The sequence below is a fragment of the Saimiri boliviensis genome, chromosome 2 (genome assembly GCF_048565385.1).
Source record: "Saimiri boliviensis isolate mSaiBol1 chromosome 2, mSaiBol1.pri, whole genome shotgun sequence".
In the NCBI taxonomy this organism is placed as follows: Eukaryota; Metazoa; Chordata; class Mammalia; order Primates; family Cebidae; genus Saimiri; species Saimiri boliviensis.
The window spans coordinates 82,375,210-82,392,764 of record NC_133450.1 but is presented as its reverse complement, the minus strand read 5'-3'; the positions used below and the strand labels follow the sequence as shown (position 1 = coordinate 82,392,764).

The 17,555-nt window shown below is 46.7% G+C and overlaps 2 protein-coding genes across 34 annotated transcripts in view; one reads left to right on the top strand and one right to left on the bottom strand.

The window, feature by feature from the left end:
- Positions 1 to 7,828, bottom strand: part of PPIP5K1 (diphosphoinositol pentakisphosphate kinase 1) — a 55,765-nt gene extending 47,937 nt beyond the window's left edge. For 8 of the 33 annotated variants that reach the window (XM_074393726.1, XM_074393728.1, XM_074393739.1 and 5 more), the window contains exons 1-6: positions 2,676 to 7,440; positions 2,227 to 2,401; positions 1,336 to 1,531; positions 803 to 893; positions 504 to 589; positions 31 to 185 (exon numbers count right to left, since the gene is read on the bottom strand). In XM_074393726.1, coding sequence (XP_074249827.1) covers positions 31 to 185; positions 504 to 589; positions 803 to 893; positions 1,336 to 1,531; positions 2,227 to 2,373 — 675 coding nt within the window. In that variant the 5' untranslated portion in view covers positions 2,374 to 2,401; positions 2,676 to 7,440. The other 25 variants (XM_074393718.1, XM_074393729.1, XM_074393725.1 and 22 more) reach the window with 13 other exon arrangements.
- Positions 7,829 to 10,741: 2,913 nt separating this feature from the next.
- On the top strand, positions 10,742 to 17,547 carry CKMT1B (creatine kinase, mitochondrial 1B). Its single transcript, XM_010339541.3, has 10 exons — positions 10,742 to 11,155; positions 11,922 to 12,245; positions 12,847 to 13,045; positions 13,241 to 13,336; positions 13,726 to 13,947; positions 14,092 to 14,177; positions 14,295 to 14,418; positions 16,065 to 16,199; positions 16,969 to 17,094; positions 17,302 to 17,547. Exons 2-10 carry the CDS (start codon positions 12,097 to 12,099, stop codon positions 17,416 to 17,418), a joined length of 1,254 nt encoding a protein of 417 aa, XP_010337843.1. The 5' UTR covers positions 10,742 to 11,155; positions 11,922 to 12,096; the 3' UTR covers positions 17,419 to 17,547.
- Positions 17,548 to 17,555: the final 8 nt, after the last annotated feature.

The following is a 17,555-nucleotide window of genomic DNA, read 5'->3' as shown; positions in this document are numbered from 1 at the left end:
ACTCTCCAGATGCTCAAATATCTCCTGTACCTTACGAAACAGACGCTGGCTTCCTCCTCCAGCTGAGCTGGGGTAGTAGATGTAAACATTGTGGTCTTCTGCACTCACTGGCTTCTCCACAAAGGGCTTGGGAAAGACAGCTCCATTGACCTCTACTTGGTCTTCACCTTCTATTAGGTTGCATTCTGAAAGGTAGGTAGGTGTGTGGTCATTTCGATGGTGCAAAGTTGTAGAATATTACTAATTGTCATTTCCCCAGGTTTTAATGTCTATAACCATCTCATTTTTATGACTCTATGTTTGTAACAGATGAGGTGATATCTCTATATAATAGGTCCAAGGCCCTGTCCAAAGACTCATAGCTCTAATCCCACCCATAATCCAATAACCAAAGCCCCACATAGATAGGTAGTATATAGGAGATGTCTAGAAGATGAAAACGTGGCTAAGTCATAGAAAGCAAGAAAGGGAAGGACTAACCCTCCCTCAGGCCAGGTACTTACCCTCAGGCCGGGCAGGATCACGGTTGAGCACAGCATATCGAGGCAGATCAATACCCTCTTCCTGCAGGATCCGGTACACCTCCCTCCTGTCACCCCCAAATAAAGTAGCTGGGAGAGGTGGGAGTAACTAAGGGGAGAGGCTGGGGATTTCATTTACACAAGGATTAAAGGACACCAAGGCACAAAATTATGGTACAGAAATTAAGCATGGTTGTTTGACTCGGTCCCTCCCAGAGTGGGTTCTCTAAACATGCATGATCCCAACCCCACCCATCTTACTGGTCAACAGGAAGTTATACCTATCTTGGATGTAATACTGCATGGCCAGATCATTGATAAGAAAGGGGTTTCGAAGCTTGGAGTAAGCAACAGCTTTGTCCAGAGGAAAGCCTGGAACGGAGACAGGAAATAAAGAGATCAAAGAAAGGAAGTGAAACAGAACAAGAAAAGAGCAAGAGAGATAGAAAAACATATTAAAGCTATTAGCTGCCACTGAGATCCTCTACCCATTCAATCCATCATTTATTCTTCTGCCCAGCTCCCCAAGTCTAGAATATTCATCAAGAAAAAGTAAAACAGAAATTATATTTCCAGAGACCCAATTCTGTCAGAGATACTAAGATACTTAGAGTTGTCCTGAGGTTAGAATACAGGCTTTAAACCCCTGGCAACTCCTCCAAGATGTACGGAAAGCAAACTCCTTTGCACTGTTCTCTAGTGTGCCACAAGGAGCTGATGGCTCTTTACTAAGGAAATAAGACAACAAGAACCTCACTTCCCAAACCAGTATTCCCACCACCATTCCTTCCCATTTTCCTTCCCAGACCCCAACCTTTGGAGTGGAAAGAGATGAGGCAGTGGCAGGATGGCCAGTTTTCCACAGGTTCATTAAGGATTACATCTTCTCCCAGAATGATAACGGTCAGGTAGTCAAATCTGCATAGTCGCTCTAGGATTTGAGTCATTGGCTTGGACTTCGATTTCTTGGTCATGGCACAGATGCCAACAATGATCTGAGGTTCAGGAGGCTACAGAGAGGAAGTGCTATCAGAAACTCAAGAACTTCCCACCAATATCACCCACTTCTGGGAACACTGTCTTATCTCCTTAGGGCACAGAGGTTCTTGCCAGGACTCTGGACCTATGGGATAAAGGGTGCCTCCTAACTTTGCTCCAGGTTGGAGCACAGCTAAGGATTCTGACTGCCTACAGAATAGGAGCTTTTCCACAGTAGGAAAAACGTGCTCAAGCAGAGAGCTAGAGAACCAACAACCAAGAAACCAAGAGACAACAGGAAGAGCCTAAGGGCAGGGGTTTCTTTTTCTTTTCTTTTTTTTTTTTTTTTGAGACAGAGTCTCACTCAGCCTCCCAAGTAGCTGGGATTATAGGCGCCCACCACCACATCCAGCTAATTTTTGTATTTTTAGTAGACACAGGGTTTTAAGACTAGTTTTGAACTCCTGACCTCAAATGATCTGCCCGCCTTGGCCTCCCAAAGTGCTGGGATTACAGGTATGAGCCACCGCGGCCAGCCAGGGCAGGGGTTTCTAAGAGAGGCAACCTAACCAATCTGTACTGCTCCTCCCCTAAACCAGGATAGGCCCTGTTTATGACAGGGAGTCTGTGTATTTGGAAAGAACAGAGAGGTATCTCCATTCAACAGAATCTGAACTCCTTAGACAGAGGCTCCAACACCAAGTTACATCATTTTCCCCATTCTTACCACTTCATCCTCCTCATCCTCAAGGAGCTCGTTGTCACTCTCTTCTGGCCTCATGCCTATTCCACGGGTGCCCAGCCCCTCATCTCCAGCTCCAAGGAAGAAGTGGGCTGTGGTACTCTCGCCCTCACTGGCCGTCAGCGACCACATCCCTGCCAGAACACCCACTCATCCCGCTCTGCAGAAAGGGGTACCCCATCAGATCAGAACCCAAGCTCCCTGGCAGTGGGTGGGGATGGGGATAGGGATGAAAAAATTAAGAGGGAACTATAAGGGTACTAGGGTGAAACAAAACAAAGCTATAGGAAAAAGGATCAACAAGAAAGGAGGCATATGGGCTATGCTTGAAATGCTAAAAGAGCCATAAAAGAAAAACAAGGTATCCCATTTCCTCCCTGCTCACCCCACCCCAACCAATAAATTAGTAAGAGGATCAGATAATCAGCCCTTACAATGCCTGCATGTCCCTGATTTGGCCAGCAAGAAACATTAACTTCAGTCAGCAATGGGAAAGGCAGGTCCTCAAGGAAGGCTACTGCTGAGTCCTACCAGAAGAGAAGGTTAGAGTGACATTTCAAACTTTGGACTCATTCCACAATGTTCCTAGCCCTTTTCCACCTCCTCACAGAAGTGATGAATTCAGTGATTTAATTCAAAGGCAGAGGAATGAGAGAGCTCAGCTGCCTTTGCCCTTAAACCTCATCTTAATTCTTTCCAAAGATGAACTAAAAAAAATATTTATTGAGGCCACCCAACATTCTAAGCATTATATCAGAACATTAAGGCCAGGCACACTGGCTTACACCTATAATCCCAACACTTAGAGAGGCTGAGGAGGGTGGATCACTTGAGTCCAGGAGTTCGAGACCATGCTGGGCAACATGTTGAAACCATGTTTCTACAAAAAAAAAAAAAAAAAACCCACAAAAATTAGCCAAGCATGGTGGTGCATGCCTGTAGTCCCAGCTACTTGGGAGGCTGAGGCAGGAGAATCATCATTTGAGCCCGGGATGCAGAGGTTGCAGTGAGCTGAGATCACGCCATTGCACTCCAGACTGGGTGACAGTGAGATCCTCTCTCAAACAAACAAAAACAAAACAAAACAAAAACAAACAATATCCTTAAAAACTCCATGCTCTCTCTATCCTTCACTCATTCCATCTTAAAAGACAGTTGTCCAGTCAGATGTTGTGGTTCATGCCCGTAATCCCAGCACTTTGGGAGACTAAGGCAGGAGAATCACTTGAGCTTAGGAGTCTGAGACCAGACAGGGCAACATAAGAAGATTCCATTGCTACAAAAAAAATTTTAAGGCTGGGCACAATGAACCATGCCTGTAATCTCAGCACTTTGGGAGGCTGAAACAGGATGACTGCTTGAGCCCAAGAGTTTGAGACCAGCCTGGTCAATATAGGGAGAGCTTGCCTTTACAAAAGCTTTTTCTTAAATTAGCCAGGCATGGTGGCATGTGCCTGTGGTCTAAGCTACTTGGGAGGATAACCTGGGAGGATTGTTTAAGCCCAAGCAGTCGAGTGCAGTGAACCACTGCACTCCAGCTGCATGACAGAAAAAGACCGTGTTTCAAAAGAAAAAAATGTTTTTTAAAATTAGCCAGGCATAGTGAGTGGTACCTGCCTGTGGTCCCAGCTACTCAATAGCTGAAGTGAGAGGACTGTTTAAGCCCAAGAGGTCAAGGCTGCAGTAAGCTGTGATTGTGTCACTGCACTCCAGCCTGGGTGACAGAGCAAGACACTGCCTCAAAAAATAAATAATAATAATGATAACAATAATAATAAAAGACAGATGCAGAAGTTCAGAAAATCCATTCAGGGAAAGGGGTCTAGTGTGGTTGGGAGGTTGAGGATACAGGCATCCATACAGCAGTCTCCAACCCATTCTCTTTATTTATTTATTTTTAATTATTATTATTATCATTTTTGAAATGGAGTTTCGCTCTTGTTGCCCAGGCTGGAGTGCAATGGTGCAATCTCGGTTCACTGCAACCTCTGCCTCCTGGGTTCAAGTGATTCTCCTGCCTCAGCTTTCCGAGTAGATGGTATTACAGGCATGTACCACAATGCCCCGCTAATTTTTTGTATTTTTAGTAGAGACGGGGTTTCACCATGTCGGTCAGGCTAGTCTTGAACTCCTGACCTCGTGATGCACCCGCCTTGGGCTCCCAAAGTGCTGGGATTACAGGCGTGAGCCACTGCACCTGGCCTTCTCCAACCCATCCTCAAACTGAAATTTCAATGTTCTCTCTAGTTGTCCCCTGGTGCAATAGAACCAGTGCTGGTCTAGGCCAAGGTCCCTCACACCAGGAGCTGCAGTTTAAAAAAAAAAAAAAAAAAAATCCTGCCTAAAACTGTACCAGTAAGAATATCTTAAGACTTTAACTTGAACAGCAGTTCCACTTCTAAGTACACACAACTAATTGAGAACCAACCAGCTGTGATTTTGTTGCACAGGGGAAATTTGGCCGGAGACATTTTTGGTTGCCACAACTGAAATGATATTATTGGTGTCCAGTGAGTAGAGGCCAGGGATACTGCTAACCATTCTAAAATGCATAAGGTACCTCCTCACAACCAAGCACTATCCAGCCTTAAATCTCAGTAGTGTTGAGGTAGAGAAACCCTGCTGTAGAGAAATTCTCCTACATAAGAAGACTTTCGTAAGGAAGTTCTCAGTCTCTCTGTTGGTAATGAGAAAACATGAAAACAGTTCAGAGGTTACAAGTAGAATCAATACATACAATGTAGCATATAGAAATGACAGACTAATATCAATATAAAAATAAAAACTATATGTAATAAATGTACAGTTTCCAAATACAAACTGCAGAAATATACCTGCAGTACAATTGTATTTGTATAAATACAAATATTACATATTGTTTGTGACTGCATATATAATTAATAGAAGTATAAAAACAGGGACTAGAAAGAAAGACATCAAATTCATGACAGTGGTTACCTTTGAGGAGAAGGGAGAATGGAACTGAGGATTCAAACAGTACTTCACAACTTTATCTATAATGTTTACTTCAATTGTAAAAAACATCTGAAGCAAATACACAAAAGGTTAACATTTGTTAATATGAATTGTAAGGATATGAATATGTTATTATTTTCCAAAAATAAAAATTGAGTCACACATCAGCAATTTTCCATGGTCTCCAAAAGTTCTCAGAAACACTGACCAATGACTCTAATGAAAGTCACAAACTCCTTAAGTAAATGAACTTGTCTTACAGAAATAATGTTTTATATATGTAGTCTTATAGATTCTGAAAATAGTCTTGAATAATTATTTTCTCTATTTTTATTTTAACTCTTTCATTACAACTAGGGTTTGCAATTTTGACTAAAAAGTTCTAGGTGACCATCAGGTGCGGTGGCTCATGCCTGTAATCCCAGCACTTTGGGAGGCTGAGGTGGGCGGATCATTTGAGGTCAAGAATTAGAGATCAGCCTGGCCAACATGGCGAAACCCTATCTCTACTAAAAATAAAAAAAAATTAGCTGGGCATGTGCCGTGCGCCTGTAGTCCCAGCTCCTTGGGAGGCTGAGGCTGGAGAATCACTTGAACACATGCGGAGGTTGCAGTGAGCCAAGATCGCGCCACTGCACTCCAGCTTGGGCAACAAGAGTGAAAACCCCATCTCAAAAAAAAAAAAAAAAAAGAAAGAAAGAAAGAAAGAAGGTTCTACCTGACCTTTATATACCTTGACCTTTCCAGTGTTCATCATATGCTGTGTTTACTTCTCAACTGCCATGGGGGTGCAACATTCTCCTTAGACTTAACATTTCCATTGTGCACTCATACACACACTCTTCCCCCTGATAAAATGGCTATTTTTAAATTCCTTTTCAGTGACCTGACCCAATTTCCCTGACTTGGGACATTCCCAAGGTCTCTGTATAGTTTGAGCAATTAGAATTTTGTTGCATTCTTTATCCTTGCTCTGAACCAGGGACTTTCTCTCAAGTCTAAGATTACTAACCCTTTGCCCTTTCTTCCATTAAGTCCTTCCCTGTTTTCTACTGAATTTACAGTAATGTTCTTGAAATTCTATTGCAACTACATAATGGGGCATGGTAAGTAATTGAATAGGGATGAGACTGTTTACAAATATGTGGCTGAAGAAAGACGAAAGGTCTAAATTCACAGTTAACAAAGCCAAAATAGCAGCCGGACAGAAATAGCTATGAAATAAGCCAGGATTTATTTAGATGCACCTCTGGGAGAAGCTGGGCTTTAATGTGGTGTTCCCAGAGCCACCTCCCTGTTTTCTATGCCCTGCTCCCCAACCTCCCCCACAAACATTTGTTACAAAAGAACAGAAAACTTCAGTGTCTACACTGGGCTAAAGGGCAGTCTTACTCTAACATGAATCAATATGAACGGAAGGAAAGAAGCAAGGAGATGGGCAAGTAAGGTAAAGAGGGAGACGCAGGCAGGCATTCTTCTCAGGAACATCTATATTAAATCAGATGTGGAAAAGGGTTAAAAGGCAGGGTAAACAGTGTAACTTCTTTATCCCTTAGAATTTAGGGCTGTTTGCATAATCGTCTCATTTCCTAAATCACTATGCACTTGATGGTGGGCTCCATCGGTGGTGAAAGGCAAATATTAATACAAAATCCAAGCAGGAATACATCCAACACAGAAAAACTACTCAATCCACCAACACTACTTTCTGTCCACCTTGAAGAGTGGATGCCCCCCTTTCTTCTTAATGCAATTTTTAATTCATCAGACACACTCCTCATTCCAACTCTGATCAACTGTGCTCCTCTCCCTGTTCTCAGTATCAGCTGCCTCATACCGTCTTCTTTCCCCAACTTGCTACAAGGACTCTGGTCCCAATACTGACTGCTGCCTACCCACCCCGCACCCCCATCACTGATCAACTAATTCCATTAATCCAATTAATCCTCCCACTCAAGGATTCCCCAGTATTAAAGTCCTTCATCCCCTCACACGAGTCACCATACTTGGTAACATCTTTATACAGACCTCTCAGTGACCCCCACAATGACTGCCTGCCATCCATTCTTTCCTCACGCCACCCCTTTCTGGAAGCTGCCTTCTCTCCGCCGCAACCCATTCCTCAAGCTACCCCTACGCCCGGATTCCAGCCCCACTCCTCCTGGCGGAGATCCCCTCCACCTTGATCCTCTCCATCCTCCCGCAGGACCCCCTCTTCCTCACGCAGACCCCCACACACCTATCTTCTCTCTCACCGACCCCCTCCTCAGTCCTCTCCTCGCACTGCTACGGGTCACGAATACTGCCCTCCCATCCCGACTCCACTAGCCTTTGCCCGCCCCCGCCTTCGCCGCCTCACTCTCCCTGCGCTGACACTTAGGGCCCTCCGCTGGGCCTCTTCCCAAAGCCGAGCCCACCCGGAACGAACGCCAGCCCTGGCAACCCACCGAGTCCACTCTACCGCGCCCACCCCCTCCGATACCGCCCCCAGCCCCAACCACTCCCCCACCGCCCCCGGCCCTCACTCACCCGCCTCCCTCCGCTCGCGCAGCCGAACCTGCCGGCAGCGACACCTGACAGCCGCCCAATCAAAGCGCGACTTCTTTGCGGTGCCACCAATCGGCGGAGGGCGCGCACCGGCAACAGAGTCAGGCTGCGTTGGCCGGCGCTTCTGCGCGGAGGAGCGTGACTCCTAGTGGCTCTGGGAGGAAATGCAACCTGGTGCTCCCTTCCTTTGATTTCTTACTGCGTCGCCGAAGTCCAGATGCTTGGTCTAGACAGAGGCGTTCCATGAGGCGACGGGGTGGGTGGAAAGCCTGATGCTGAAGAAGAGCAAGAGGCAGATTTTGTGCCACTGCTGCTCCTTCAGGGAAAAACCAGTTCTTCCGTTTGTCTTATAAGACAAAACAGGGTATGATACATGTACAGATCCATTAAATAAAGGTTGAAAATGTTAAGAGATGTAAAGAGGGGTAGTGTGATAGGGAGACTGGAGACAAAAACAGAGACAAGGGGAGACAGATCAGAAAGTTAAGGGAAGGAACAGAGACATTTGCAGAGGCAAGAAAATGGATGAACATGGAACTCTAGGCAAATTGCCATATCTCCGCAGCCTGCTTTTTCTCTACCCTCCAGACAAAGCTGGATTTGAATCCTGGCCGTACCATTAATAGCTGTGCAGCCTTCAGTGAGTCACTTAACTTCTCTGAGCATTTACTTTTCTCATCCATAAAACTGGGATTAAAAACTTAATTAAGGCCAGTTGTGGCTCATGCCTGTAATCCCAGCACTTTAGGAGACCGAGGCAGGCAGACTGCTTGAGTGCAGGAGTTCAAGACCAGCCTGGGCAACATGATGAAACCCTGTCTCTACAAGAAATGCAAAACTAGCCAGGCGTGGTGGCAAATAACCTGTGGTCCCAGCTACTCATGAGGCTGAGGTAAGAGGATCACTTGAGCCTGGCAGACGGAGGTTGCAGTGAGCCAAGATCACCTCACTACACTCCAGTCTGAGTGACAGAGCAAGACCCTGTCTCAAACAACAACAACAACACACCTAACTTAAAGCATTATGTATTGAATATGTTTGTATTACTCTTATTATTATCCTTGCATCTTCACTTGGTGATCAAGACAGTCATTCCCTGGTTCTTCTCTGCAACATTAGGAGTCTTGACACTTTTTCAGTCTTACCTCATTGTACCGACCCCCCCCACCCCGTCCCACCACCTGCCAAGGCATTCTGAATGGATATAGAGGTGATACTAAGAGCTGGAATAGATGATTCTAAGAGGAATAGATGCCTCCCTAGTTCATGCTTAGGCTAATACCCCCTTCACCACTCTAGCCCTTCAAACTAGCTAGTATAGCATCTTCCAGGTATTTAACTTCTCTTACTATTCCCCTGAAAATGTAGACTTTGTCCCTCATAATCCACTGGAACAATCTAATTTAACTCAATGAAATAATAGATATGAAAGTTTCTTGTAATTGTAAAGTGCTTTTTTTTTTTTTTTTTTTTTTTTTGAGACGGAGTTTCGCTCTTGTTACCCAGGCTGGAGTGCAATGGCGCGGTCTCGGCTCACCGCAACCTTCGCCTCCTGGGCTCAGGCAATTCTCCTGCCTCAGCCTCCTAAGTAGCTGGGATTACAGGCACGCGCCACCACGCCCAGCTAGTTTTTTGTATTTGTAGTAGAGACGGGGTTTCACCATGTTGACCAGGATGGTCTCCATCTCTCGACCTCGTGATCCACCCGCCTCAGCCTCCCAAAGTGCTGGGATTACAGGCTTGGGCCTCCGCGCCCGGCCTTGTAAAGTGCTTTAAAAATATTAAATACTGGCCAGGTGCAGTGGCTCATGCCTGTAATCCCAGCACTTTGGGAGGCCGAGGCAGGTGGTTCACAAGGTCAGGAGATCAAGACCATCTTAGCCAAAATGGTGAAACCCCATGTCTACTAAAAATACAAAAAATTAGCCAGGCGTGGTGGTGCACGCCTGTAGTCCCAGCTGCTTGGGAGGCTGAGGCAGGGGAATTGCTTGAACCCAGGAGGTGGAGGTTGCAGTGAACCAATATTGCACCACTGTACTCCACCCTGGTGACAGAGCAAGACTCCATCTAAAAAAAAAAAAAAAAAAATTAAATACTATTGACAATAGTTCTTATTAAATAGCATACCATATATCAATGTCATATATTGATTACTTCCATATGCTGTAGAATATGTTTTTTTAATGAGTATTAATATATTATATGCCTGTCAAAGGCACACGAGGGATAAGAAAAGTGCAAAAGTACATGTGTTTTCCCTGTGGAATTATTGAATTATTGTTCAAATTTGGGCAGCTACTCTCTAAACTTGGGTTATTTCTCTTACTTCTCTGGCTGTCTTACTTCTCCTCCTGTAATTATCTCTTCCCACTCCCTACCCCCTTAATCTTAGTAACCACCTTCTCAATCAAATAGCAACCTTACTGCTCTGGAAGATTATCTCCCTATTTACCTGGATAAATACATGCTATTCTAAGAAATTATATTTATTTACTCATGGCTATTTTTTAACCTAGTTAAAGAGGCCTCACAACACAGGTAACATTTTCCACACTGCAGAAACATAACTCTGTTCTCTAATAATTGATGTCTTTCCAGGAGAAGAAGACATGGACCCAAGAGAGAAGTGGACACTTCTAAGAATACCCACAACTGAAGAAAGTAGAAAAAAAGGACACAAAGGAGGCCTAGAAGGAATGAAGGGAATGAGAGTAGTATGGGAAATTCTTGATGTGAAGGGAATTCTCTTTCCCAAATACTCTCTCTTAAGATTTCCAAGTATCTTACTGTCTTGTGGGTACACCAGAATAGCAGAGGGAAGGGACTAATGCCACCGTGCTACTCCACTTTAACTGATCCTCCACACTGAAGCCCCCCATCTCTATTTCAACTATAGCATTCATTCTCCTTGCTACCAGAACAAGGGTCCAGTCATACCTGGAGCTGGAAACACAGCCCTCTCAAATCTGAATATGTGTTTTACGAGGAGAGAGAGCAGGAGAGGGGACCACGAGAGAGGCAGAGACTCCCTGATGACCTCATGCCCTTGTACACCACTCGCCTTTACACTCTGGATTAAACAGCATTAGGGAGCCAAGAGAGGAAACACATGTGGTGTCTGGAGACCTGTGCCTGCCTGTTCCAGTCCCACGCCCAGTCATCTCACCACACCCTTCACCTCACTTTCTCACATTCTCCTCCAGCCCAGGAATTAGGCGAGAGAAGTGAAGGGACAGGAGGAAGAGGCAACTAACAATTCTTTGTCCAACCACAGCCCCACACCCAGGACAACCAACAGGTGGGCAAGCTTGCCAAGAATACGCAGAGGACGTCCTACGAGCAGCAAACAGGTCTGAGCCTGGAAAAGACGCAGAGAAGTAAAAGATCAAAGGTGAGGTAGGGGACGAGGAGGAAAGTGGGCGAGACAAAAGGAAAAAAAAAAGTGGGGGATCATGAGAAGTAGAGGCAGGAAATAACAGGGCTTCAGACCTGGACGCAGAGTGGAGGTGGAGGACACAGCACAGATGGCCTAAGAGTTAATATTTCCCTGGTTCCTCCCTGGGAGTCCTTTCTCAACCTTGTAAGGAGCGCACAGGGGTGGCAAGGAAGCACCTTGGTCTTCTTCCTGGTTCTAAGGAAAAGGTGACCTTGAACCAGTGGGTGTCTTTCCCAGTGCCTGCCTCTAACCCTGTGCTTTCTCCATATCCTCCTCTGCTATCTGTGTTTATTCCGCGGTTTCCCTGCGGCTGCCCCGGGAGATGGGAGAGGTGGCTGAGGCAGGCCAGAAGCAGAGAAGTTGGGCAATGTCACCCTTGCACACCTACAGTGTAGAAGGATCGGGTTTCGGCTTAAACCGAGGGGTTTGGGGGAAGGGTGTTGGGATTTAGCTAGTCCACGTGGGTGCTGTCCTCTATTTGGTGCTGAAATCTGGGCGACCTCATCCAGGGGGGCTTTCATCCCAGGTTTTAGGCGCGCGAGTCTCAGGCCCAGCTAATTACCTGGCGGGTGCTGCCCACCCCTGCCCCCACGCACCTAGCGCGGTGGCAGGCGGAAAGGCGGGGCCTAGGGGAGCCCCACCCCTGAAGACTGCGGCTGGGGCTTCCCTCGCCTCCTCCCGCCTGCCCGCCTGCCACTAGCTCATTGCGACTCTCCTGCAGTCTGATCGGTACCGGCTCCTATTCCGGCTCTAACCTCCACTGCGACCCCCATCTCGGCTGCAGCCTCGGACCTAGCTCCGGCCCTCAGTCTATCCGCTTGCATCCTCCCTCCCTGTTCCGGATCCTGTCTTGCGCCAGCGCCTACTCTAGGATCCCGTAACCAGACCCTCAAGCCATGGCTGGTCCCTTCTCCCGTCTGCTGTCCGCCCGCCCGGGACTCAGGCTCCTGGCTTTGGCCGGAGCGGGGTCTCTAGCCGCTGGGTTTCTACTCCGACCGGAACCTGTACGAGCGGCCAGTGAACGACGGAGGCTGTATCCCCCGAGGTAACAGTGCCTGAGGCGCGGGAGGGGGCGGGGGCAGGTGGTGATGGGAATGAAGGTGCGGGTAGAAATGAGAATCCGGGCAACAGAGAAGGGCTATAATCACGAAGGCCCTGGAGCTGGAGGGCTGTACAGTCTGCAGACCTCAGTGGGGTGGGGGTGGGGGCCAAAACCATAAAGCAAGAACATTCCTGGGGACCTGTCAAGACCAGCTCCGGCCCTGCGAGTTCTAGCTGCACTTGCTGCCCAAATCCCTAATTGCAAAGCCAGGAACTATTCTTTTCGCTCCCCTCCATCTCCTTCCCTCATTTCCTCAATTCCTCTCCTTAGTCTTTCTCCTCCTCCATCCCTAGTGTTGTCATGGAAGGAAATAACAGAGCAGATCTGGAGAAACTGAGCTGGCTAGCCAGAGGCAACTAGAACTATTAGGAAAGAATAGACTCTCAAAGTACCTAAAGAGATTACCAAGGTTTAGCCTCTTTCTAATTCCCCCTCCTCCCACGGAGCAAAGCCAGCCATGGCCAAGTGGACAGCTCCCAGGTAACTGCACTAGGTCTAGGCCACTGTGCCCTCCCTCCATGGTTACTGGGTACCCCCTCCCTAGCGCTGAGTACCCAGACCTCCGAAAGCACAACAACTGCATGGCCAGTCACCTGACCCCAGCAGTCTATGCACGGCTCTGCGACAAGACCACACCCACTGGTTGGACGCTAGATCAGTGTATCCAGACTGGCGTGGACAACCCTGGCCACCCCTTCATCAAGACTGTGGGCATGGTGGCTGGAGATGAGGAGACCTATGAGGTAGGGGGTCCCCAGAGTCTCCCTGGTGATCCAACTCATCTTCCCAGTAATCCCAGCTCCTTCCCCCTAAAGACCTCTCCAAGACTCCGAGCCATCCACACTTAAGTTTTTCTGACCCACTGAAATCAATGCACAATTGAAGCCTAGGGAGGGATTTCCTCTCCTTAACCATCTCTTCCTCTTAACTCCCCTTAGGTATTTGCTGACCTCTTTGACCCTGTGATCCAAGAGCGACACAATGGATATGACCCCCGGACAATGAAACACACCACTGATCTGGATGCCAGTAAGGTATGTTTAAAAATTCCACTTCTGATTTGCATTGCCTGTGTACAACACTCTGTGTTTCCAGTCCTTCACCTTATTTCCTGACTCATGGTCATTACACTGCTGAGCTTCTAATCTTAATGTAAGGAAAGAATCCTGTCTTAAGGAGCAGCATGTATGGAGACGAAGGATAGATAAGAATGACCATGGCCCCAAGATGGGCAGTTTGGGGAAGGGTCTGCAAGGCCACCTTCAATTGGAGTGTTTTCCCAATGAGCCTCTTCTTCCAATGCACACAGGAAGAATACACGAAGAGTCCACAAATCCCTAAGGAAGGTCTCTCCTTTCCCAGGGGCCCTCAGTTCCCACTCACAGTGTTTCTGTGACTTATATTCATTTCCCTTATTTCCCAGATCCGTTCTGGCTACTTTGATGAGAGGTATGTATTATCCTCGAGAGTGAGAACTGGCCGAAGCATCCGAGGACTCAGTCTGCCTCCAGCTTGCACTCGAGCGGAGCGACGAGAGGTGGAACGTGTTGTGGTGGAAGCACTGAGTGGCCTGAAGGGTGACTTGGCTGGACGTTACTATAGGCTCAGTGAGATGACAGAGGCTGAACAGCAGCAGCTTATTGATGTGAGGGCCTTAAGAGGGAGCTGGGTTGGGGGAGCAGATAGAGAAAAGAGCCAGAGGGGAGCCTGGGCCAGATGAGACATGGGCTCTGAGAGGTCCAGGGGCCACCATTAAGATTCTTAACCCAAGTCCCTTTACTCTTCCCAGGACCATTTTCTGTTTGATAAGCCTGTGTCCCCATTGCTGACTGCCGCAGGAATGGCTCGAGACTGGCCAGATGCTCGTGGAATTTGGTATGAGGCTGCTTCTTACCTCTTTTGTCTTCAGGGCCTCGTAAATGCTTTTTTTCCCCCTCTGTCTCTCCCAATTCTTGCCTTGCCTCTTGATCACTGTCCTTCTCTGGCCCTCAGGCACAACAATGAGAAGAGCTTCCTGATCTGGGTGAACGAGGAGGATCATACACGGGTCATCTCCATGGAGAAGGGCGGCAACATGAAAAGAGTGTTTGAAAGATTCTGCCGAGGCCTCAAAGAGGTTGGAGAAGAGTGTGTAGGGTTGCTAGGTGGGAGGACATAAGGAAAATTGAAGAGTAGCATAAATAGATTATGTAATTTGTAAACCAACCCAGGACATGTCTGATAGTAAAAAGGGTTGCCATTAATCACTCTAGGACTAAAAGAATAAACCAGCTGGGACTATACCGGGAAAACCAGGACATGTGGTCACCCTAAGATTAGGAAGAGAGAAAGAGTATCAGGAACCTTAGGACATGAATAAGGCAGTTGCCAGATAATGCAAAGAAGGAATAACTGAAGGAAGGCAGGTCAGTGCCTGGGACGTGTGGTGTGGGATGCTGAGGTGTGCAGATAAGGAGATGATTTGAGCTTTGATTGATGTTGGTGGGGAGAGGTTGCTGTGTTCATGACTCTATTTTAACTACCCAGTTCTGACCCAAGGTAGGCCTTGTATCTGGATTCTATCATTCTTGCTTAAGTACCATGTCTAGGCTTTAAGCTGAGAGTTGGGAGGGAGATTGGGGAAGATGGAGGATAGAATGGTTTGAGTTCTAGAATATGTGGCTGTAGATGAGAGGTTGAACTTAATCCTCAATCCTACATAGATTGGTTCTCCATATTGAAGTCTACATTAGAAAACCCCATAAACCCAATTCTTACTGTATGTACTCATACATACAGTTCTATTTTAGGCTTGCAAAGAAAAAAGCTCCTCTTTTAGATTCTGAGCAGTTTCTACTATTTTTGGCAAGTAATAGATAACATATTCTCACTATGAGTGGGTAAGGAAGTAACTTTAAAGTATATGCCTCAGTTTCCTCATCTGTAAAATTGGGATAATGCGATTTTCTACATTTTAGGTTGTTGTGGGGATTAAATGAAATACAGGTAAAGTACTTGGTCCATAGTAAGTGCTTAATAAGTGTTAAAGTGTTAGCTGCATTATTATTCTAGATGGAAGGGTTTCCCCATGTTCAGCATGTAAGATATTCCCCTATGCCATGGTTCTTTCTGAACTGTAAACAGGATCCGTTTACTCATGTTGGGTAGTGGTCTTTGTGACCTGTATTCTGGTAGATCCCTTGTCTCTTCAAGTCTAATAGTCACCTTCATGACTACACGGTTAAGTGAAGCAAAACGCCTTCCCCTGCCCCCCATTCCTATGAATCTGGCTTTTCTGCTCTGTTTTTGTCTTCTCTGCTTTCACACGTGTTCCTTTCACAGTTAACAGAAGGTTCTCTTACCTCTTCCTAACAAAGCTTACACCTTCATTTTCTGCCTGAAAGGAACCTTCCAAGCTCTAGACTCATTAGCAAAGCAAAGATAATCAATGCATGTATAACTCATTGAATAATCAATCCTTTCTCAGTTCAGTTTACCACCTCTGTTCATTTTCCTAGATCATCCTTAATACACCACTCCCTCGAGTTTTTCTTCCACATATTTTCACAATCTCATTATTATTCACATCATAATTTTGCATCACACATGCATGATAATAATAACAAACCATTTTCACTGAAGAAAAAGAGCATTGTCATTCATTCACAGCCAAGTTTCTGTTCTAGACCTATTTCTAGTGTTCTTGTGTGTCTAGCTAAGGGAGGGTCTAGCGCTAATGAAAATATCACTGATTTTTCATTAACAAAACCTTTGTGGACTTAGGTGGAGCGACTTATCCAAGAACGTGGCTGGGAGTTCATGTGGAATGAGCGTTTGGGATACATCTTGACCTGTCCATCTAACCTGGGCACTGGACTTCGGGCAGGAGTGCACATCAAACTGCCCCTGTTAAGCAAAGTAAAGGAGTTGTGGGTTTACAGAGGGGTGTGAGTAAGGAAGGGTGGGTTGTGGATGGGGAGGGAGTGGACCCTTTGGAAAGGCTAAAGGGTGAGGAGACTGGCCGGGCACAGTGGCTCATGCCTGCAATCACAACACTTGGGAGGCCAAGGCAGGCATATTACTTGAGCCCAGGAGTTCAAGACCAGCCAGGCAACCTGATGAAACCCCATTTCTCCTACAAATACAAAAATTAGCCAGGTGTGGTGGAGGCTGAGGTGAGAGGATCACTTAAGTCTAAGCCCAGGAAGTCAAGGCTGAAGTGAGCTGTGACCACTCCCAGCCTGGGTGACAGAAAGAAACCCTGTCTTTAAAAAAAAGGAAAAGGAGGCCGGGCACGGTGGCTCATGCCTGTAATTCCAGCACTTTGGGAGGCCGAGGCGGGTGGATCACGAGGTCAAGAGATCGAGACCATCCTGGTCAACATGGTGAAACCCCGTCTCTACTAAAAATACAAAAAATTAGCTGGGCATGGTGGTGCGTGCCTGTAATCCCAGCTACTCAGGAGGCTGAGGCAGGAGAATTGCCTGAACCCAGGAGGCGGAGGTTGTGGTGAACCGAGATCGCGCCATTGCACTCCAGCCTGGGTAACAAGAGCGAAACTCTGTCTAAAAAAAAAAAAAAAATGGAAAAGGGTCAGGAGACAGCTCTGAGCAGGTTTAGGGCTCTTTCAGGTAGGACTAGTCTCTGCCTCGATTGACCCTGCTCTCAATCCCTATCTCCTCTCTAGGATAGCCGCTTCCCAAAGATCCTGGAGAACCTAAGACTCCAAAAGCGTGGTACTGGAGGAGTGGACACCGCTGCCACAGGCGGTGTCTTTGACATTTCTAATTTGGACCGACTAGGCAAATCAGAGGTGAGATCCTAAGGGATTAGGGTGAGAAGCAGTATAGGTCTGTGGGGGCTGAAACATGGCAGTGAGTAAGCCTCAGGAATGTTAACAGAATCTGAAATGAAATTCAGATTGAGTGGGGAGGCAATTGGAAACGAGCAGGCAAGTCAGTCAGTGCTAAAGAAAAATTCAGATTGTAGAAAGCAGATATCAAGGATTAGTGTCGTTCAGGTGGAGCTGGTGCAACTGGTCATCGATGGAGTAAACTATTTGATTGACTGTGAGCGACGTCTGGAGAGAGGCCAGGATATCCGCATCCCCGCACCTCTCATCCATACCAAGCATTAACTCCCCATCGCCAGCTGATGACTCAGGATTCCCAGGAGTTCTGCTCATTCTAATGAGGGCTTATTCTACTTTGCTCCGGACCTGCCCCCGCATACCCTGCCTCCATCCTAGTAAAGACTCCTTGCTATATTGCAGTT

Coding starts and splice junctions, on each gene's coding strand:
- CKMT1B (XM_010339541.3), top strand. CDS start 12,097: ATGGCTGGTCCCTTCTCCCGTCTGCTGTCCGCCCGCCCGGGACTCAGG. Junction 13,337..13,725: donor CTGATCTGGATGCCAGTAAG/GTATGTTTAAAA, acceptor CTTATTTCCCAG/ATCCGTTCTGGCTACTTTGA. Junction 14,178..14,294: donor CCAGATGCTCGTGGAATTTG/GTATGAGGCTGC, acceptor TCTGGCCCTCAG/GCACAACAATGAGAAGAGCT.